At 41.0% G+C, this 23507-nt stretch overlaps 1 protein-coding gene across 2 annotated transcripts in view; it reads left to right on the top strand.

Annotated features, from left to right (window-relative positions):
• Positions 1 to 22549, top strand: part of lrp5 (low density lipoprotein receptor-related protein 5) — a 233240-nt gene extending 210691 nt beyond the window's left edge. For both annotated transcript variants that reach the window (XM_041197277.1, XM_041197279.1), the window contains 8 exons: positions 8975 to 9184; positions 9836 to 9961; positions 11863 to 12099; positions 13519 to 13629; positions 14761 to 14997; positions 16701 to 16840; positions 19039 to 19136; positions 21010 to 22549. In XM_041197277.1, the coding sequence (XP_041053211.1) occupies positions 8975 to 9184; positions 9836 to 9961; positions 11863 to 12099; positions 13519 to 13629; positions 14761 to 14997; positions 16701 to 16840; positions 19039 to 19136; positions 21010 to 21280 (1430 nt within the window). In that variant the 3' untranslated portion in view covers positions 21281 to 22549. The remainder of the gene's footprint in view (positions 1 to 8974; positions 9185 to 9835; positions 9962 to 11862; positions 12100 to 13518; positions 13630 to 14760; positions 14998 to 16700; positions 16841 to 19038; positions 19137 to 21009) is intronic.
• Positions 22550 to 23507: the final 958 nt, after the last annotated feature.

Here is a 23507-nt window from a genome sequence, read left to right as displayed (position 1 = left end):
GGATAGAAAAAAAAGAGAGGATTTTTAAATTGATCATGTAGCCAAATTATTAATGGCTCAAACAGCAAGGTAAAATGCAAACAATACTTAACTTTATAAGTTTTATTGTCCCTAAAGTTCAGTAGTAATGATATTTAACATGTTTGGATCATATTCCTCTTTTTGCAATTTAAAGGTAGCTTTAGCCTTTTTAAAAAGGATTAGTGCCTCTGTTACAATACAGAGAGTGGAATTTGATATGATTGCATGAAATATTTGTGTAGTAACATCACTCAGAGTAACTTTGAGGCAATTATCTACAATATAACAGCAAAAAGCTATCTAACCAGGGCACATTGGAATTAGTATGGTACTGTTAGAATTGACAATCAATAAGTTAGTAACGTAATTCATCATCAGTTATGTAATGAAATGTAAAACAAAAACAGAAATACCTGGAAAAACTCAGCAGGTCTGCAGCATCAGCGGAGAAGAACAAAGTTGATGTTTCAAGTCCTCATGACCCTTCAACAGAACTAAGTAAAAATAGGAGAGGGATGAAATATAAGCTGGTTTAAGGTGTGGGGGGGAGGGAGGGTGTGGGGGGAGAAAAATGGGGGGGCGGGGGTGTGGTTGTAGGGACAAACAAGCAGTGTTAGGAGCAGATAATCAAACGATGTCACAGACGAAAGAACAAAGAGGTGTTGAAGGTGGTGATGTTATCTAAAAGAATGTGCTAATTAAGAATGGATGGCAGGACAAGCAAGGTACAGCTGTAATAGAAAAACAAAAAACTGCGGATGCTGGAAATCCAAAACAAAAACAGAATTACCTGGAAAAACTCAGCAGGTCTGGCAGCATCGGCGGAGAAGAAAAGAGTTGATGTTTCGAGTCCTCATGACCCTGCGACAGAACTAGGTGAATCCAAGGAAGGGGTGAAATATAAACTGGTTTAAGGTGTGGGGGCGGGGGTGTGGGTTGGGTGGGGGGAGAGAAGTGGAGGGGGGTGGTGTGGTTGTAGGGACAAACAAGCAGTGATAGAAGCAGATCATCAAAAGGTGTCACAGACAACAGAACAAAAGAACCCATAGGTGTCGAAGTTGGTGATATTATCTAAACGAATTAAGAATGCTAATTAAGAATGGATGGTAGGGCACTCAAGGTATAGCTCTAGTGGGGGTGGGGGGAGCATAAAAGATTTAAAAATATTTAAAAATAATGGAAATAGGTGGGAAAAAGAAAAATCTATATAATTTATTGGAAAAAAAACAAAAGGAAGGGGGAAGAAACAGAAAGGGGGTGGGGTTGGAGAGGGAAGGTCAAGATCTAAAGTTGTTGAATTCAATATTCAGTCCGGAAGGCTGTAAAGTGCCTAGTCGGAAGATGAGGTGTTGTTCCTCCAGTTTGCGTTGGGCTTCACTGGAACAATGCAGCAAGCCAAGGACAGACATGTGGGCAAGAGAGCAGGGTGGAGTGTTGAAATGGCAAGCGACAGGGAGGTTTGGGTCATTCTTGCGGACAGACCGCAGGTGTTCTGCAAAGCGGTCACCCAGTTTACGTTTGGTCTCTCCAATGTAGAGGAGACCACATTGGTAGCAACGAATGCAGTAGACTAAGTTGGGGGAAATGCAAGTGAAATGTTGCTTCACTTGAAAGGAGTGTTTGGGCCCTTGGACGGTGAGGAGAGAGGAAGTGAAGGGGCAGGTGTTACATCTTTTGCGTGGGCATGGGGTGGTGCCATAGGTGGGGGTTGAGAAGTAGGGGGTGATGGAGGAGTGGACCAGGGTGTCCCGGAAGGAATGATCCCTACGGAATGCCGACAGTGGGGGTGAAGGGAAGATGTGTTTGGTAGTGGCATCATGCTGGAGTTGGCGGAAATGGCGGAGGATGATCCTTTGAATGCGGAGGCTGGTGGGGTGATAAGTGAGGACAAGGGGGACCCTATCATGTTTCTGGGAGGGAGGAGACGGCGTGAGGGCGGATGCGTGGGAGATGGGCCAGACACGGTTGAGGGCCCTGTCAACGACCGTGGGTGGAAAGCCTCGGTTAAGGAAGAAGGAGGACATGTCAGAGGAACTGTTTTTGAAGGTAGTATCATCGGAACAGATGCGAAGGAGGCGAAGGAACTGAGAGAATGGGTTGGAGTCCTTACAGGAAGCGGGGTGTGAGGAGCTGTAGTCAAGGTAGCTGTGGGAGTCGGTAGGCTTGTAATGGATATTGGTGGACAGTCTATCACCAGAGATTGAGACAGCGAGGTCAAGGAAGGGAAGGGAAGTGTCAGAGATGGACCACGTGAAAATGATGGAGGGGTGGAGATTGGAAGCAAAATTAATAAATTTTTCCAAGTCCCGACGAGAGCATGAAGCAGCATTGAAGTAATCATCGATATACCAGAGAAAGAATTGTGGAAGGGGGCCAGAGTAGGACTGGAACAGCTCGAGTCGGGGTGGGGTGAAATAAGACTGAAAGAGCATAAAAGGTAATGAACTGTGATGGGATGAAAGCCTGTTGGCTGTAGGGATCATATTCACAATGAGTTTGGTAATCTCGGCTCAATTTCTTGTTTGTATGGGCCTGCAGCACTAAACTGCATTTAATTTAAGACCAATCGGCACTAATCTGGCAGTAATTTTACTCTGAGAGGAATCACGATGGTTGAAAACACGTTAGTAGGAGGTCCTCACCTGAGATTCGAGCTGAGGCATATTCTTTGTACTGAAGATGGTTTCTTTTATGTTTTATGTTGCTTCCAACAGTTCTGTACCTGACATATAATTGTTTGATGTTGACACCAGACACCCAAAATGGAAAGTGTGGAAAAATTCTTAAAACGGATGTTGGTGGTGAAAAAAACAATAGCAGACTTTTGGGTTTTTTTATGTACCTGGTTGGCTACCAGCACTTTATTGTATTCTGTACCAGTGTGTGCTGTATTTAACATATAACTTTGGAGAGAGATACAAAGTCACTTCAGCTGACCACACGTTAATATTGATTAAATTAATAATAATGGCTCCTAATCCATAGTTTTGGTGACAAACATTATTGCTAAATAAACTTTTGCTTCCTTTTTATATTTTAATCTTGCTTCTAATAGGGCAGATGTAAAAACCTATTACATTGTTAGCTCTAGCCAGTATGAAGACTTGTTTTTCATAGCAGCAGGAGCATATCTTAAATCCTTAGTTGCTCTGCACTGTACTTATGTGATAACAGGATTAGGTAGAATATCATTTGACATTTTTCACCTAAATGAAGTTTATGAAATTAAATCTGCTTTTATTATTTGTATAACTAAGCTCATTGAACTTGGAACTTGGCAGACATTCAAATCCACACTTTTTTACCTACCCTTTTGGTAAAAGAAAAGCCTTGCATTTATTTGGCACTTTTCTCAACCTCAGAATGTCCTAAAGCACTTTAAAGCCAATTTTTAATTGTAGTCAATATTGTAATGGAAAAAAATGGCAGTCAATTTGCACACAGGAAGCTCACATAAACAGTAATGTGATAATGGCCACTAGGTCGTCTGATTTAGTGAAGTTGATTCAGGGGCAAATATTGGCCAGGACACAGGGGATACATCCCTGCTTTTTCTTCAAAATAGTGCCATGGGATCTTTTACATCCCCCTGGAAAAGCAGTCGGGAGCCTCGGTTTAATTGTCATCCAAAAGACTGCTCTCTAGTGTCAGCCTGAATATTTGTGCTCAAGTGTCTAGAGTGGGATTTGAACTCTCAATCTTCTGACTCATGGTTGACTCCTGGGAAAACTTGCCTTATTTTTGTTGATGCTGGGCTGCTCAAAAAAGCATAGTCTTGGTAGAATAGAATCTCCATAAGTATTTTTTTAAGTGCTTTACGGTGCAGCAATTTATAATGAGGAATTCTTGCTATTACATACGGTTTGCATTTTCATTGATTTATTTAGTATCAATAACTGATGTCCAGTACTTTATCCAAGTAGCCCTTATTCACGTGTAAGCCTAAACTATGAATGTTAGCATGTTCAGCAATATTTGATGTTTAATTTTTGATCATCATAATTGAACATCTTTTAAATTTCACTCAGTGCTGAGTTCAAACGGCCCTACTGGGTTTGGATTGTGTGAATCACATCCCACTTCCTTTTCCCTACTGGCAAAAATAGAATCTGTTGGAAATGGAGACATGACTTCTGGATCTGGGGTCCCAATGCCATTTTGGATAAGTCTCCACCGCTCCTCAAAAATCCAAGCCAAAGTGTTACTGTTAGTTGTAATGAAAATGAATATTAAGGCGAGTCATTGGACGCTATAAGCTAAGGTCCAAAGCAAGTTTTTTCAAACGTGAAGACCTTCCTGACTGTTTTCTTCTCTTTATTCATCCTTGTCTACCTTTATTTTCCGAAAGTGCTATTCACTAAAGTACTATTCACTAGAGTGAAAGGCCCATAGGCATTGCCAGCCTTATAGAGCGGAATCTTCTGTCAGTTTCCTGACAGTGAGGATCCAGCAGCGCGACATCTAACAGACAACCATGCTGTGAGTGATGTGTCCTGTTTCGCAGGCACATCTGCCAAACAGCCGATAGGGTCCATGACCCAGAGCTTCCAATCAAGCCCCAAAGAAACCTCTGGAGAGGAATCTGGAGGCACCCTTCCTGAAGTCCCATCACAGCGCTCACCCACATCCTCCACCAATGCACAGGCACACACATTGGTGGGACATGGCTTTAGAGTAGCCCCGGGATTATAACCTGGTGAGCACATGGCACAGTCTGATCCACAGCAGGCGGCAGCGGGGATTTCCCAGTTGTGCGGCACTTGGAGGACTGCTGGGGGCCAGTGCGTTGCTGAGCCCAAGTCAGATGACAAGCCTCTGGACTCGGTCATGTCACAGTTGCTAGAGCTGCAAAGGTAAGCTTACTTCAGGAAGGCATATCCGCTGCACACCTCGGATTGCAAGGCACGATGAAGTAGTCTGTCCGCCTTCAGGCTGAGGTGATAGTGCCGACATGCCAACACACAGGTCAACACTGGTAGGGTGGCGGCTGCCATGGAGACCTTGGTCCAGTACTGCTGCATGGGTTCACTCCATTCCTGATGCCATAGGTGGCCTTGTGTAGGCAAGAGGGGTGCTGGGCAGCTCGATCTTAGTCCAGCTATCCCTGCTCCTCAAGGAGTCAGCCTGGAGCCCCTGGCCACCCGTAGGGAGGACAATCAGCAGGTGCGTACTCCGGGCCCATCCATCTAGGTGACTCCGAGAGTGACCTGCCAATCCAACTCCCCTCTTCATGTGACCTCAGCAGCTCCAGCTCCACAGACCGAGGAGGGTGCCATCGCCACACAGCATGATCCTGAAAGCAGGCTCGGGCCCTGCAATTCTTGGCCCTCCAGAGGACATCAACGAAAGTCATTACAGATAGGACATCGCACTCAGCGGGTTGCCTTCACCTCTGCTGTGGATGTCCGGGGAGCAACAAAACACAGCGGCTGGGTTAGGAAAGTTAAGGAGAATTAGTTGCACAGCCTGGGTGTTATGACACAGCAGTTGTTAAAGGCTGAGTTATTTAAAATCCCAGAGGGAAACTTTAAACAACTGCCATAACCTATATTTTCAATTGGTATGTATTGAGTTGCAGCTCTAAATTCAAGAATAAGACCACCAGTTCTTGAGAGGTTTTTATATCAAACTAAATGAGACATTTATAAATTTGCAATGAATTAAACACATACAAATGGCTACTGATGACTACTATCATAACATTAACAAATTCCCAAATTAATCTCCACTAAGGCAACAATAACCAATAGACTTAAACAGACACCAGGCAAAGCATTTTTTACCTTACAAATTCAAAATCAGGTTCCTTTCAATTTGTTACTTTGCAGACACAGTGGTAGGCTTACAGGCTTAGATCTTACATGCCTCTAACCTGTGCATACAAAACTCCTTTCTGTTATTCCCAGCCTTCCCCTTTGAATGTAAAATTTCATTTTATCACTAGGCCCTTTGAATCCCCTTCATAGTACCAATTTTATTAGTAATATAAACATTGCTTGGTGTCTCCTAATGAGGTGCAAGATTTCACCCCCAGTCTTTGAATGGTTTACTCAACAAAATGCAAATGCACCCTTTACCTTACTGTTTACATCTCAAAGCTACCACACATCAAATCACCCAGACTAGCTGTCTTTAATCCAATTAACACACACACAGACTAAACCGCTATTTAAAAAAAAACTTAATTTCCAATATCATTATATACATTAATACCTCTTCATGATACTGAGCATGGGTTTTAATCACTTGTACATACTGTTCACTATTGTCAGTAAACTCCCAAGAATGTCTCCCTGCCTATGGCTCCTTGTTCTGATGAGCAGTTTTCTTGCCACTCAGATATGAAAACTTTATGCACAAGATAAAATGTAGGTGTCTCAGTCCAGGGCCTCTTCCATGTGCTTTGTGCAGCCTTCAGACTAAAGTGATGGTCCGGCTTCTCACTCTCTGGAGACATTACATTACCTCTGGTGCTTGTCATTGCTGCCAGAATGTAGTGGGCAGAAGCCAGTGTTCTCTCATTCTCTCGATGTGCTCTCAGCACCTTTTAAGGAGGAGTTGTCCCCCATCTCTTCAGCACCTGTGACCCACTGATGCTGTGCTCCAGCTACTGAAGGGCTCAGGCACTGAAGGCGGACAAAGCATCAGAACTTCTAATATTTCATGGCTGTGTCTCTATGATATGACTCTGATCACGGAGCGCAAGCAAGCTGCCCTCGGCCAGACAGGGGCAGGCATTCTCGGAGGCTATGTGAAGATTTATGGAGTGTCCTCACTGCAGGTCATCATTATCCTCCTGCAATCGAGCAACTGTTAGGGCGTCCACTGTGTCTCCATGACATGAGCATTCTCACAGAGGGTATTTGCACTGCCATAAGCCAGACTGGAGTCAAATGTTCACAGATGCAATGTGAGGATCTTTGGGGTTACCTCACTGCATGTCGTCAACATCCTCCACAAATCTAGCAGTTATGAGTGCCTCCTGAGTGCACCTGCCATGTTTAGCCAGTGTGAGGGCCTCATCTCCATCATCTTCGCCTCCGAGGACCTCCTCAGCCTCATCCCTGTCGGCTTTCTGCAGCTCCTCCGTTTCCTCCTCAATCAGTTCGTCTCCCCATTGCAGTGCCAAGTTGTAACAGTCGCAGCAGACAATGAAGATGTATGACACTCTCTGCAGGCTGTATTTCAGGGCTCCACCAAACCGGTTCAGGCACTGGAACCTCATCTTCAGCATCCAGATGGTCTGCTCCACCAATTTGCGAGCTGCAGCATGAGCCTCATTATACCATTGCTTTGCTACAATCTGAGGCTGCCACACAGGTGTCATCAGCCACGCCTCTGCGGGTAGCCCTTGACCCCGAGGAGCCTTTCCTATAGACTCTGTGGACCCTGGAAGACTCCATGGATCTATGGCCAATTGAGGATGTCGTGCTCACTCCCTGGAAACTGTGCACACACATGCAGGATGTGTTTCTGGCAGTTCTATACAAGTTGCACATTCAGTGTGTGGAATCCCTTGCGGCTGATGTAGTCCACTGTGCGTAGCAATGGAGACCTGAGTGTCACATGGATGCAGTCAATCACACCCTGCACCTGTGGGAATCCCGAGATCTGGGAGAATCCAATGGCCCTTGTCACAGCCTTGGGTGAAATGCACAAATATGTGTGCCCTCGAGAAGGTGGTATCCGTGACCTCATGAATGCATTTGTGGGTAGTGGCTTGTAATATCCACAGAGATCACCTGTGGAGTCCTGAAAGGAGCCACTAGTATAGAAATTGAGCACCACGGTCACTTTCACAGCCCCTGGCAGTGGATGTCCTCCATGTCTCCTTGGCGCCAAGTCCTGCGATAAGTAGCAGATGTGAACAACCAGGTCCCTAGACATGCGCAGTTGTCAGCAACACTGGTTCTCAATCATCTGCAGGAAAGACAGGTGGCGTCTATCGATCCTGGGTGTCACTGGGCGTCGACCAGCCATGGCTCGCTGTCGCTCCTGGGCAGTGTTGTGAAACATGTTGACGTGCTTTCCCACTGAAGTGGACGGACGATCCGGCAAGGGTCCAAGAGCCTGGTGGAATGGCCTTTTAATGATATGCTGATATATTACAATGAGCTCCCCGACGACCGTTGGCAGGAAATGCGACCCACTGTGGTGGACTGAGCGGACGATCGCAACCTGCCTTCCCGCAGTCATGAAACCGATCGCGCCATATTGTCCACGCATACCACCTATCATGCCTGCTGCCAGTGGGCGTGGAAAATTCTACCCTTAGTCTCTAGAATGGAAGAGTCTGCGCATAGTGTCTAATCACCCAAATGTGTCCAATATTAACCTTGATTGAGTGTCAGCCAGCAAGCTATTCAACTCTGGAGGTATCCCAGAAGAACCATTACTGACTTCATATCTAATAACCATGTAGGTGCATTTTCCAGCAAGGGTCACCAGGCAGTGCTCACAATCCAGAACCATGACTGATCCTTTCTTTCCATGTCACCAATTTCAGAACTATTGGGGCCAATTACAAGTCTCCATTTCCACTCTGGCTGAAATTAGCAATGGGGTTACACACTAAAGCATAAAGAAAATCCTCATGTTTGTTGCGAATATTTATACTTAATCCCTTTCCCTCTTGAAGGTTTCTCATATTCTAATGTTGGGCAACAAGTAGAAGACCTCTAACACTTCTCAATCCTGATTTTTTTATTGGTTGCTAGGAGGAATATGAAAGAAACGCCAGTTGACTTTCCTCAGATCTTTCTTTTTCCAATCTTGCCCTTCCTGAAAGAAACTTGTTTATGGAACATCTCAGGTGCAAATCCACATCTACTCTTGGAATGCATTATCTGTTGGTTTTGGTGCTATTTCATAAATAATTCAGGCATATTTTCATGTGGCATTTTGTACACACATGATGACATTTTAAAAAGAAGAATTTGGTTAATTTACTTAGGTGCCAATAGACTGACGTTGCAGGATTCCAGCATCCTTCAACCAATGGGACTTGCTATACTTGGTGACTACATTTATTGGATTGACCGTCAACAGCAGATGATTGAGTGCATAGAAAAGATTAATGGAGACCACCGTACAAGAATTCAGGGCAGAATAGTTCACCTTACTGGTATCCATGCAGTAGAAGAACTGAATGTAGAAGAATTTAGTAAGTTTGCTTTGTTTAATACTGTTGAAATTTTATAACACAAATGCACAAGATATTATTTTATGATATCACAAAACATGGCTATGTTTGGCTAATATTGTAAATGAATGTAGTCCAACAGTTGCTGACAGATGTAATCAAACATTAACCTTTTAAACTGCTCCCTTCAGGCACTTTTTTTAAAAGAGAAAACAAAATAAAGTCAAACTTGCACAGCAGTGAAAACAACCAAAAATGTATTGGGACACAACATTTTGTGTTGTTAAAACCTGTGCAATTCACACAATCCAGTTCATCATGGTTTGCTGCTATTTACAGTGAATGAAATACAAATTATAACTGCCTGCAAATTTTACAATTTATGCATGAAAATAACAAAAGTAATTAGGTGGTGAACATAGCCATTAAATAACAAGGAATCAAATGTATTTAGATATCACATTTTCAGCATGATCTTTTGAAGCAATCTGTATATATTAAACATAATTAATTAACACTGGAGCTGCCTTTACCCTGCAGCTTGTTTTCCAACACTTTCAGTTATGATCTGGAGTAGTTACTTTGTAAACCTGACTCTCTGGTGAACTAGATTAGGATAAGGATCTGAAGCGTTTATTACTGGCATTGAAGTCCTGAGTTATTTCTTCACAGGTTCACATCCTTGTTCCCGTGATAATGGTGGTTGCTCACATATCTGCATTGCAAAAGGTGATGGGACACCACGATGCTCATGTCCAGTACACTTGGTGTTGTTACAGAACCTACTGACATGTGGAGGTATTGTACCCATATACTACAGTTTTATGATTTTAAATCCCTTTCTTTGGCATATTATACTACTGTACACTATCTGGAAGTCAATGACATATCAGTCCACATTAAAATCTGCTCTTCGACTGAAGTCACAAAGTGCGACTTAGTCCTGATCGTTTGAAAAACTAAATTACTCTAGAATAAACATTGGCATTCTTTACAAGCAAATATATCTTTGAAAAATCCCTTCTCTTTAATGTTGCTGTTAGAATTTTGAATTCTGCCCTCTCCGGATCTATAAATAAAGATTCTGACCTCTATTTGGACCTGTATTAAGTTATCCGTCTTAATATTACCCTTGAGGGTGTGCATAATGGAAATGCGGCCCACTGTGGCGGACTGAGCGGACGATGGCAACCTGCCTTCCCGCAGTCATGAAACCGATTGCGCCTACCAGGGAGAAAAAGAAAGTTTAAACAGGAGACATTTCCCATCCTAATGGCTATCCTATGACACCTACTAAAAAGTTGTGTGCAAGAGCAAGATGAGGATTGACTGTATCTGCTCCATGACATAAGAGGCTGATCATTCAAAGGCAGGTGGCTCCGATATTATCAGAAATGGTAGCCTGAGGCTTATAGCGCATCCCAAACAATGTGGTTGGCCAGCAGGATGGGCACAATCTGCTTTCACACAAACTACACAAGGTTGAGATTCCCCCAGAAATTCTTAAATTATTGAACTTCCCATTATGTAATCGGAGCAACTGAGCAGCCCCCTGCAACCCCCGCCGCCCCCCCCCCACACACACACACACACTCACACACACACACACACACACACACACACACACACACACACACACACACACACACACACACACACACACACACACACACACACACACACACACACACACACCCCTCCAGCAATACAGCATTTGTTTTGGGAAGGGAAAGCCTTAATTTTTTTTTTAATGTTAAAACCCCCTTCCCTGGAATCATATCTGCGCCCCCACCCCCTTGCCATCCTCATAAATGACCCCTTCCCGGTGCTTTCTGTAACTGCATCATCTCCACCCATCACATACCCAATGCCAAAGATCCTGCCAGCACTACTCTATGAACAGTCCACTTTTGGCTGACTGCTGATGTCTGAAATTCGGTCATGTTAACAATGTGCAAGGGTGCTTTGAAAAATATTTGCATTATCGGAGAAGGTGAACTCAACTCATTTCACATAGGGCACCTGGGTAATGTTGGTATCAGTGGCACTGCTAGGAGACCACCTAATTGACTCCTTGACCTGTTGAAACTTAGTCTCTTGGTTCACACTTGAAGAATGGCAAATGGGGACAATAGTGCTGGCATCACATCATGCCAAGTCTTCTTCAACAGCATCTACCAGACCCATGTCCTCTGTCACCTAGAAGCACATGGGCCGCAAACACATGGGAACCCCATTAATTCCAAGTTCCATCTAAATCATACGCCATCTTGACGTGGACATAGATTGTCATGCCGTCATCATCGCTGGGTCAACACCATGAAACTCTTTATCTAACAGTGTCATGGAAATACTTTTGCCACACATTCTGCAGTGATTTGAAAAGATAATTCACTACCAGCTTCTCAAGGGCAACTAGGGATGGACAATGAATGCTGGTTTTGCCTGTGACACCGGTATCCCAAGAAGGATAAAAAATATAAACATGTTCAAGCATGTATTGCACCTTCAAAAAAGATGAAAAGGGAGGGCAAAAAATGAGTGCTTGAGAAGTGCTAAAGAAGATAAAGTGCACAGATTCAACTATGAATCCTATAGCTTTATGATATTCCAGTTGAAATGCACATTCAGTGGATAAAACAAAATTTAAAACATTAACAATGAAAAGCTTATTCTGAATAATGAGCATCTTCTTTCAGAACCACCGACCTGTTCACCAGAACAATTTACCTGTGCTACTGGAGAGATTGATTGTATCCCAATGGCATGGCGTTGTGATGGCTTTGCAGAATGTGATGATGATAGTGATGAGGAAAACTGCCCAATCTGTTCTGCCAACCATTTTCAGTGTGAAAAGGGCCAATGCATTGATGGACGTTTACGATGTAACGGTGAAGTAGATTGTCAGGATAAATCGGACGAGGAAAACTGTGCTGGTAACTTTCTTTTTAATCTTATTAACCAGTTAGTATTCAAACGAATGTTTGTTTGGATGGTGTGGTTTAGACTAATTTTTAATCACATGTTGAAATTGATGTTGAAATTCAGTCCTTCATCAAAAAATAAATGTCGGTTTTGTCTTGTTTGCCACTAAAGACATCATTTGGCATTTTCTGTCCAATCGTTGCGAGTCTTGGATAACACTGAACAGGTTGGTTACTTTCCAGTGGAAAACAGCAAAAAGTGACATCGCAGAGGCAGTGTTATGTCAAAGCAAAAAGGTGAAACAAAAATGTGCTAAAACATTTAACATGGTTAGAGTGATCCAATCGATCTGGCACCAAATAATTAATTCAGATCTTCGTGCATTTTGAAAATATTGTAACTGCAAGACAAGTGGCCTGGCATTTCTGTGATTGCTAGTCTTTGCAAAGAAATAGAATTGAATAAAGGGCAACAGAATGTTGGAAGAAAATGCCAATGTAGAATTTGGCCCTGCTTAACATCTCTAAAGGAGTTAAAAAGGGCAACAAGAAGTGCGGATAAAAGCCGAGTCACATGTTAATTGCTTGGTAAGGCCAGTATTGAAGTACTCATGCAACATTCTATAGTTTTAAACCTAACTGAATTTGTTAAGGTCTCAGGTTCTCTCTATCCTATGTGCATCATGTCCTCTCATTTTGGCCTAATTTTGCCTTTAAGTATGACAGCCATTTGAATTAAGTTAAATAGTAAATGTGCTGACCCTGTGCTCTCAATAGGAAGCTGCTGTTGAAGAACTGGTGTAATTGGACTGTAGTCCTATGTGTAGCCTGCAACCTTTTCTCCCTGGGACAAATCACAAAATTGGTGAATTTACTCTTTGGTTATTTGGCACGTGGAAATTCTTTCCTGTAGTAATTTTTTTCTCTCTCACTGGCATGTGAATGAACTATCTGCACCCCTAGCCAAGCTGTTCCAGTACAGCTACAACATTGGCATCTACCCGGCAATGTGGAAAATTGCCCAGGTATGTCTTGTTCACAAAAAGCAGTGTATGTAACAGCGAAGTGATACTCTTTCTCTCATAGATGAGGCTTGATGAATGACTCACAAATGATTATCCAAATCCAAAATGGCAGGTTTCCAAAAAAAAGGAAAATAAAAGCAAATTACCTACTTTCTCCTAACCAACAGGATTTTACTTTAGCAGGACTTCATACCAAAAGTACATGCACCTATACGTTTCTTTTAATTAATAGCTATTCATGCAATCTTGCTGTAATATATTTTTAGTAAAATTTCCGCACTGCTCCATTTGAGGTACAGAGAATGTCAGGCTGGCCAGTTTTACCTCGTTTGTTTTCAGGATTTAAAAATGTTTAATTTATTCTCAAAACTGGCTGGTAAATAACTGCACTTTTCCTTAATTCCAGTGATCTGTCATCCCAACCAATTCCGCTGCAACAGTGGTCAGTGCATTTTGAAGAAGCAACGTTGCAACTCATTTCCTGATTGCCATGATAGTTCAGATGAACTTCTTTGTGGTTAGTATCCTCCACTGAGTGAATTTTAGACTTCTGCGGCCCTCGGGATGCACTGGAAAGCACATGTTCTAGCTCTTAAAGCAGAACATGTAAAGCATTCTTTTGAAAGATGGTCCAGCAATTTTTTTTTAAAGTCATTTTTCTTTTGCTACTCTTGTGATCATTAAGATGATGAGTGGAAAGTTCCAATTTTTCCGCACCCAGTTTCTGCTTCACACACACCCTGGCTAGGTATAGCATACAGATGTTACCACATCAGTATATTTCCATTTCCCGCAATAGCTTTTGTTATGGCTCGAGTTGAAATGCTACTAAATTGAAACAGCTGTAAACTTTGCAGGAAGTGGATTTCACTTGAGGCCCATTTTATATATATATATATATATATATATTTAATGTATCTGTAAATATATGTGCCAAATATCATACTTGCCCCATTGGTACTCTGTGCAGATAAAAATTCAATTTTGCAAAAGCATAGTTACTCATTTTATTAATGCAAGTATGTGATATTAAGAAAGTAACAACAAAGCTGTATTTAAATAGCACCCTATCACATCCGCAGAATCTCCCAGTAATGCCTCACATCCTATTGAAGTGCAGTTACTATTCTTAGTTAGGCAAACAAATTGTTTACAGCAAGGTCCCACCAACATTAAATGAGGTGGATAAAGTTAAACTGTTACTGGTTGAGGAAACAATGTTGGCCATAGCACCATTTCTTTTTTGAATGGTGTCATGGGATATTGTACATCCACTAAAACAGGCAGACTGGATCTTGATTTAACATCTGGTTTCCAAAAATATAACACTCTCTCAGCACTGCACTAAAGTGTCAATTTTGTTTATGTGTTGAACTCATGAACTAATTCAAAGCCAAGAGTGGTACCAACTGAGCCAAGCTGACACTTTCCAGTTTAAAATTGACACTTCCTTTTTCTCAGTGTCCTTCATAATGCTGTACAGTAGTTGCAACACTTGGAGACCTTCAAATAACAAATATTGAACCTTCAAATTTTAGACATTCAAATATTAAGATGTTCTGATTATATTTGCTATGTAAATAGTAACATTGGTGATTGAGTTGATTTTGGAATAACTTCTCAACCAAATCTGCTTACTTCCCATCAGAATTAACTAAAGCTTCAGTGAATGAGTTTCAGTCTCATAGCAGTGCAATTGGACCTGTCATTGGTATAATCCTTTCACTCTTTGTAATGGGTGGTATGTACTTCGTCTGTCAGCGAGTCGTCTGTCGCCGTTACAAGGGACCCAATGGACCTTTTCCACATGAATATATCAGTGGAACCCCACATGTTCCCCTTAATTTTATTGCTCCCAGCAGTTCACAGCATGGCACTTTCACTGGTAAGGATTCCTACAGATTATCCATGATAATGATTTATTTGATATTTGCTTTGCATGATTCTAAATGAGGTGCAATTAGCATGTTTCTAAACAATAGTGCATATTTATGTGCAAATGAACAAATAATATCTTATGTTTCCTGTAATAATGCCATATAATTTATAGAAAATGACATTAAATTGCCAAAATAATGCATAATGCCAGCAACTGACAATAAGCATGCTTGCCTCATATGATGTTCAATGGCATTACCATCACTGAATCCCCCACTATCAACATCCTGGAGGTTACCATTGACCTAAGCTGGACTAGCCATATCAGTACTGTGGCTACAACAGCAGGTCAGACGTTAGGAATCGTGCAACAAGTAATCCACCTCCTGACTCCTCAAAGCCTGTCTACCATCTGCAAGGCACAAGTCAGGAGTGTGATGGAATACTCCCCACTTGCCTGGATGAGCGCAGCTCCCACAATACTCAAGAAGCTTGACACCGTCCAGGACAAAGCAGCCCATTTGATTGGCACCAAATCCACAAACATTCATTCCCTCCACCACCAATGCACAGTAGCAGCAGTGTGTACCATCTACAAGATGCATTGCAGGAAGTCACCTTAGACAGCCAAGACCACTGCCATCCAGAAGGACAAGGGCAACAGGTAGATGCACACACCACCACCTGGAAGTTCCCCTCCAAGTCACTCACCATCCTGGGAGGTGGGGGGATCAGCCAACACTTCTATGACCCATGTGGGAAAAATGTGTATGTGTGAAAATCAGGTGAGGACAGGCCCAGACGTCATTGTGATGCTCTCTCACATGGTTAGAGCACACAGTGCCTGGACTCAGCTAAAGAGAATGACCAATTGAGCAATGTACCAAAGGACTTCTGAAACTCATGGAACTGTACCCTAACGTAATTCAGCACTTAAAGAAGGGGAAGGATATTGTTACTGTAATCAGATTTGATGTTGCATTAGAATGAAAGCTTCAGTTATATAGGGCATTGGTGAGACCACATCTGTAATACTGGCCTCTTCATTTAAGGAAGGATGTAAATGCATTGGAAGCAATTCAGAGAAGGTTTACTAGATTAATACCTGGACTGGGCGGGTTGCCTTATGAGGAAAGGTTGGGCAGGCTAGGCTTGTATCTGCTGGAGTTTAGAAGAGTAAGAGGTAATTTGATTGAAACATATAAGATCCTGAGAGGCCTTGACAGGGTGGATGTGGAAAGGATGTTTCCTCTTGTGGGAGATCTAGAACTAAGGGGTCACTATTTAAAAATAAGGATCACCTATTTAAGACAGAGATGAGGAGCATTCTTTTCTGAGGGTTGTGAGTCTTTGGAACGCTAGATAAATTCTTGATAAGCAAGGAGGTGAAAGGTTATCGGGAGTAGGTGGGAATGTGGAGTTAAGGTGACAATCAGATCAGTATGATCTTGTTCAATGACAGAGCAGGCTCAAGGGCCCAAGTGACCTACTCCTGTTCCTAGTTCATATGTAAATTATGTTGAGATTTCATTTTTGAATTAGGTAATTTTTTCATATGACAAAGTAAAATGTAAAGGTTAAGTATTAATTTTCATTTAAATGTGTGTAAAACTATCACTGAAGTTTGGAATGAAAATGCTAGTACACAATTCTGATTGCATTTTGGGAGTCTTTTGTGCAGACGTTGTAATTTTATTTTGTCCTGTGTAGGCATGTCATGTGGCAAGTCCATGATCAGCTCCATGAGTCTAATGGGAGGGAGCAATGGGGCCCCACTGTATGATAGAAATCATGTGACCGGAGCCTCCTCCAGCAGTTCATCGAGTACAAAAGGAACCTTCTATCCACAGGTGTGCATTTCTATGCGTTCAATATCCATGTCAATTATAAGAATACGCCTCCTCCCCAAGCTTCCGATTCGGCTCATACATTGATGTACAGAAATGGAGTGAATTCATAAACAAAGATTCCCTGTTGATTGAAATAACGTTCATTTTATTAAAAACTCCTGCTGTATGTGCTTTAGTGCATTTAATGCAGATCTGTTTCTGAAGTTACTTCTTTGTCAGTGTACAATGTACATAGGATACAAAAAGCCTACAACAGAATACAGTGAGTGGGCAAAAATTTGGCAGATGGAGTATAATGTGAAAAAAATGTGAGGTTGCACACTTTCGTGGGAAGAATAGAAAAGTAGAATATTAAGTAGAGAGAGAGACTGCAGAGTGCTCTGGTACAGAGGGATATGGGTGTCCTTGTACATGAAAAGTTAGCATGCAGGTAGATCAAATGATTAGGCGGATAATTGGAATGTTGGCCTTTGTTGCACAAAGGATGGAATATTAAAGCAGGGAAGTCTCGCTACAATTGTACAAGACATTGGTGACACCACATCTAGAGTACTGTGTACAGTTTTGGTCTCCTTACTTAAGAAGGGATTATATTAGAAGGAGTTTCACTAGGCTGATCTTTCGTGCACATGAGTGCTACCGGCCGTGTCTTACGCTGGGCGAGCCTTAATTGGGCTGCCTGTGAAAATGGCAGCGCACAGCTGATCGCAGGCAGCGATTGGCTCCGCACCTGCCCCCACCCGCTCTAGCCCAGCCCATCCACCATAGGAAAAATTCTCCCCCTGATCTTTTTTTCTATTCTCCCTAATGTGGTGTAAGTTTTCACTACATGTTTTTTGTCTGATCTTTAATAAGAAAGTTGTATGTTTGGACAACTGAGAGCTAAATTGCCTTTTCCTTTAAGCAGAAATGTTGTATTGCAAACCTTTGTAGAGGAAAGGATTGTGTGGGATATCTATTCACATTGCCTTTCTATTGTAGTGCCTCCTTATCTCAATTACTAGGAGGAGTGTAAGATTCAGTCTAGGGCATCTCACCTTCAAATGTTTCTCATCTTCATGCATGGTATAAACCTATTCCACTCTGTACACTATCTGCCGATGGCATGTCATTTTTCAAGACATTAAAGTTAAAATTAGAATTTTAAAAATTCCACTGAATCCACAAAAAGCAAAAAAGAAAATTTGAAGACGCAGCATCATAGTTTGGTTTTTCTCTTCCTATTGGCCAATGTTAGTATCCACTTGCATATGACTTGGCAAAGTTCACTTACTTGCAGTGGAGGAGAGGCTAGATAGATTTTTTTTTTAAATCAAATGTGGAGCTGCTAAACAACTGAGCCAAATTGAAACTGATACTTGATACTCTGTTGTAATATTTAAATACCAAATACCAAAATATCATGTTTGATTTGATCAAGGACTTTTGCACTTCATAGACAGACTTAGGTGATTCTCAGAATAATTTTAGTTGTAGGCTCATCACTGAGCCTTACATTTACTAACAGCAAGAACTTACATTTTTATAGAACCTGCAATCTAAAAAATGTTCTTTTGCACTGTAGAGGGAAGCATAAGGGGAGGGAAAAAGCAGGAGCAAAGCCTCAGAAGGAGAGATTAAGAGGAATAACCAAAAGTTTGTTCAGAGGTGAGAATAAAGGAGGATCTTAAAGGAGTAGAGAGAGAGCTAAAAGCGAGAGAGAATTCCAGAAATTGAAACCTGTGTGGCAGAAAGCACAGCCACCAGTGGCGAGGGGGTTGCTGGGGCTGGGGCGGTGGGAAGTTGAATAAGAGGTCTGTTTCCAAGGATCGGAGAGGTCAGGTTAAGGCTGGAAGGGTTTATAGTGATACACTGGTGCTGATTGGGCATGTCATTGATGAGCGATGAATACCTGCTCTGCTCACGTAATGACATCGGTGTGAGCTGAGTTGCCAGGGAAGGTAGGCAATGGACAATACATTACTGAAGTAGCAGGCAACATGAGATTGTTTTCTTCATTTTAGTCAATGAGATAAACACTGGTTATACGATGGAAACTTCCATTTGAAGTTTGGCAAGGAAAATCTATGTTCAAGGGTTTATCTTGGTGTTAATTTAGTTAGTTGATTCTTACCACTTGCCCTGCACAAAAGCAACAAATATATTAAATGTTTAGAAACAATTCCAAACATTCTGAATCACTTGTTTTTTTTTAATAGATTTTAAACCCACCTCCATCTCCAGCCACTGATCGTTCTCTCTATAATACTGAAGTGTGCTACTCCTCCAACAGTCCTTCCACTACAAGGTCTTACAGGTGTGTATAAAGCACATGTCTCTGGCTATTTAAAATCTATTTGTTAGCAATTGTTGCAGAAACATTCAAAGGGTAGATATGCTGGCATGTAGTGTAATGGCTGAGATGCTGAAGTTCTCAATGCTGAACACAGCATACAGTTTAGTGTGTGCTTGTTAAAGCCAATGAAAAGTTCACATTCTCAGCTTTTGGAAGAGCACTTCATTAGACCTTTTTTTTTAACTTCTGCAGTTGCAAAGCCTTTCTGCCAGTATTTCCAAGTGTCTAGAAAATACCACTTTAGACTAATAAATGTTCCACAGCCAGGTCTCTTGAAGTCCAAACTGTCATTGATTTTTCACCCTCTATCTTTTGTCAATGCAGAAACAGCCCAGATTGGATATGGAACTATTTGATAAGGACAGTTTAATGACTGAAAAGTGTGACCACACAGGAAGCTATTCTTTGTACTGTGAGAATATCTTGTGGAGGGGAAAAAAATCAACTTCAGAATCAGTCTATCTTTATTTTAGTAATGTATCTTATAAAAATTTATAGAAATAAAGTATGACAGATGCCATCATAAGTGTAGCTGCGGGGATAGAAATTGAGGCCATAACTGAGTTCAGCAATTTGAATGATGTAATGTCATTTATTTCACAATTAAATAATAAAGTTAATGTTACAGATTATTGGGGGAAATAGTATAATGTCATTGTATTTTAATGGTGGAAATCTAGTGCATCAGTGATGATTTTTAAAAGGAGCAATATGCTAAAATTGTGCAGTCAACAACAACAGCTTATATAGCGCCGTTTAATGCAATGAAATATCCTAAGGCACGTCATGGGAGCACTATAAAATAAGGAATGACACTGAGCCACATAAGGAGATTCAGGTCAAATGACTAAAAGCTTGGTCAAAGAGGTAAGTTTTTAGGAATGTCAGAAAGGAGGATAGCGAGGTAGACAGGCGGAACGGTGTAAGGAGGATCTTTCAGAGTTGGGGCCCATGTAACTGAAGGCACGGCAACCAGTGCTGGACCGATTAAAATCAGGGGTGCGCAGATATCTCGCAGATATCATGAAGGGTTGTGGGGCTGGAGGATATTACAGAGAAAGGCAGTGGCAAAGCCATGGAGGGATTTGAAAATAGAGAAGAGAATTTTAAAATCAAGACATAGCTTGACTGGGTGCCAGAGCAGGTCAGCAAGCTCAGGGCTGATAGAGGCACAGGCAGCAATAAAATCAAGTAAGAAAATATAGGTTTGAAATTAGGATTCTCTCAAGCTAGATTATAATTCTTCAATATGTCCCCACAAGGAGATAACCTGCAAAGGGCAGCTATTTCCTCACAAGAAGGAAATAAAAATCAAGAGAACCAACCAGGGGGTAGTATTCATGAAGGTCTGGCTACAGCGTGAGATTTCAGCCAAGGAAATTAGTTGTTGTGAGGAGGTAGTAGGAAGGGGGAATAAATGCCCTCAATTTAACCTCATTGGTAGAATTTGTTGAATTTTTAAGTTAGATCAGAACAATGGGCTAAATATGAATAAAGTGTTCTATGATTTTAATTGCAATCAGAGTAATGCTACCAAGCCTGTGAAGTGGCTAATAAGATTGTATTTACACAATCCTCTCCACCTCCAAATAATGCATGATACAGTAGCAGTCATTGGTCTACTGTCACGTCTGTCACTAGCTAAGCTAGTGGCAGGACAGCAGGAGATGGACCACTTGAATTAGTGCGTTAATAAGCAGTATGAATGCATTCAATTTACAATTCTAGAAATCTTAAAGCAAAATACACACCTTAAATCATAGCTTTGGTAAATAGTTTTTGACTATTGAAATGAATTGAAGAGAAACTCAACAACTATTTTTCAATTTTACAGACATTACATTATGCAAAGTGTGGCACCACCAACAACTCCATGCAGTACCGATGTATGCGATAGTGACTATACCACAAGCCGGTGGAAGAGTCCCAAATACTATGTGGATCTGAACTCTGATTCAGATCCTTACCCACCACCCCCTACCCCTCGAAGTCCATATATGTCAGCAGAAGAGAACTGTGAAAGTTGTCCACCATCACCTTCCACAGAACGAAGCTACTTTCATCTTTGTCCTCCCCCTCCATCTCCCTGTACAGATTCCTCATGACCCTATAAAAAGAAACATTTTTATAATTCTGTACATAGCTTTAAATACAAACAGAGAGAAAGTATATTTTATGAATTAAAAATAAGAGATGGGTGGGATTATCCAAAGGACAGTGTACAGAGAATATGAGCTGGTCGATAGGGGCAATGGAGTTTTGTACAGTTGGAAAGAAAAATATATATAACTGTCTTTTTTTCTTAAGTAAATACACCACTTGCACCTTTGTGCCATATGCTCATTATACAGAACAAATGGGGAAGCAAAAGTATAAGAAGTTCACAAATGCTGGCACAGGCACAATAGGCCAAATGGTTTCATTCTGTGCCCTATAATTTTAGTTAGGAGAAACCATATTAGAAATGAAATTACAGAATGCCATATTCATGGATACTAGTGAACAATTGTTTATTTTATACTTTTTCTACCTGTATATCAACATTATACCTGCTGTTCTGTGGACTTTAAGCACTTCATTATTAATATTTCCAATCAGAATGTCATGTTCTGTTCTGAAAGCACACGTTATTGTATTATGGAATCAGTACACACATCCCTCAGTGTCAATTACATGAACTTGAAAATAAACCACTAGCCAGAATTTTTGTAAGTTTAGTGTCACAGTGGGTTAGCATACTATCCTTTCATGTCAAGGACCTGTGTTTGGATTCAGCCTAGATTGATGGCGTTGAAGTCTGTTATCTTTGCTGTTTCTAATGATACGAAGAAATTAATTTAAGCAGTATCAGTCCAGCTCCTAGAGGGTCCAGGTTCAAGACACAATAATAATCCATAACCCCATGGTAAATTTATACTGGCACTCAGGATTCCTGGTGTGGGAAATAATAGCATCACGCTGGTACCTTTTAAGGAGTGCACCTCTGAGGTTGGGATGAAAATATATTGAGCTAAATAGAAGGATTTTACTGTATATCTGACCTGGGGGTGCTTGATAATCCTTCTAGCTGTCAAAGTTTTTTTTAAAAATGTTCCATCTTAACACAGATATTCCTCATTTTGTTGAGCACAAGATTCTCCAACAAAAGATTATAGGGCAAATTTCTAGTTGATTGTTGTGTGATATGTATTTTAACATTAAATTATTTATCATGGATAATAAAACCAATTTTTTTCATTAGAAATTAATTTAATGTTTGGCTTTTTTTCCTTTGCTTGTATGCACAAAAGTTGTAGCTATCACTACTGAAATTTTCTGAAGAGTGCCCATTGTAAATCAATTCAAGGACCTAATAATAAATATCTAAGATTTTGTTGGATCGCCAAGCTGCCTTATTTATCATTAGCATGAATATGCATGCTTGTACCACTAATTTGCTGTGGCAGCATTAAACTTAAGATGAGGGACTGTTGACCGACTGACTTCTGAGATCATTGTGGTACGCAGCATCTTTAATTCCAAAAAAGAACCCTTTATGAAAAGATGTCATAATACCCATTTACTTTTTAAACAGTTTTACAAGGCTTTCCATTCTTAAATTTACCTTTTAGCACTATAGAAGTTAAAAGTGTATTTTATCTGATTTCATTGCATTATTTATAAAATGCTATAATTCACAGATTATATGTATAATTTTCAGCATCACTCTTATCTACTGTTTCTGTTGCAATGACATTAACTTAAGCTAAAAAGATAAGCAAAACTGATACAAAACTTTATATCCAAGCATTTCTTCTAATGTCAATTATATTAACCATGGTCATGTTTTAGGTAGTCCCATAAAATGTGTACAACCCGGATTGCTGCATTCGTACGAAGTGTTCAGTTTCTTTCTGTGATTGAATTGTCTAATCATTACAGTGAGGGCACTTTATGTCCTGGCATTTGAAAATGTGCTTAGCTGTTTGGGGTGAAATATGAGAATACAGCTGACCTACCTATCTTTGAAACATTGTATGTTAGAGCAGAGAGACAAACTTCAGATTGTTCTCCTTTCCGGTTATAACTTTTTGTACTACGGTACATAATTTTTTTTAAGTTCATACTTTAAGGAAATATGAAACCTTGTTGATGTAATTATATGTGATTACAGCAGAAGTGCTGTTTCATCAGTACATTTTTGTTTTTAATTGATTTTGGTGTACACAGTATTTAAATCTATCACAAATGCAAGTCAAACCCTTTAATTTTAGTGAATTAATAGTAGTGAATCTGTGGAATTCTTTACCGCAGAGGGCTGTAGAGGCTGGGTCGTTAAGTATATTCAGTGCT

This window comes from Carcharodon carcharias, chromosome 10 (assembly GCF_017639515.1).
Source record: "Carcharodon carcharias isolate sCarCar2 chromosome 10, sCarCar2.pri, whole genome shotgun sequence".
In the NCBI taxonomy this organism is placed as follows: domain Eukaryota; kingdom Metazoa; phylum Chordata; class Chondrichthyes; order Lamniformes; family Lamnidae; genus Carcharodon; species Carcharodon carcharias.
This window is presented reverse-complemented; position numbering and strand designations above follow the sequence as displayed.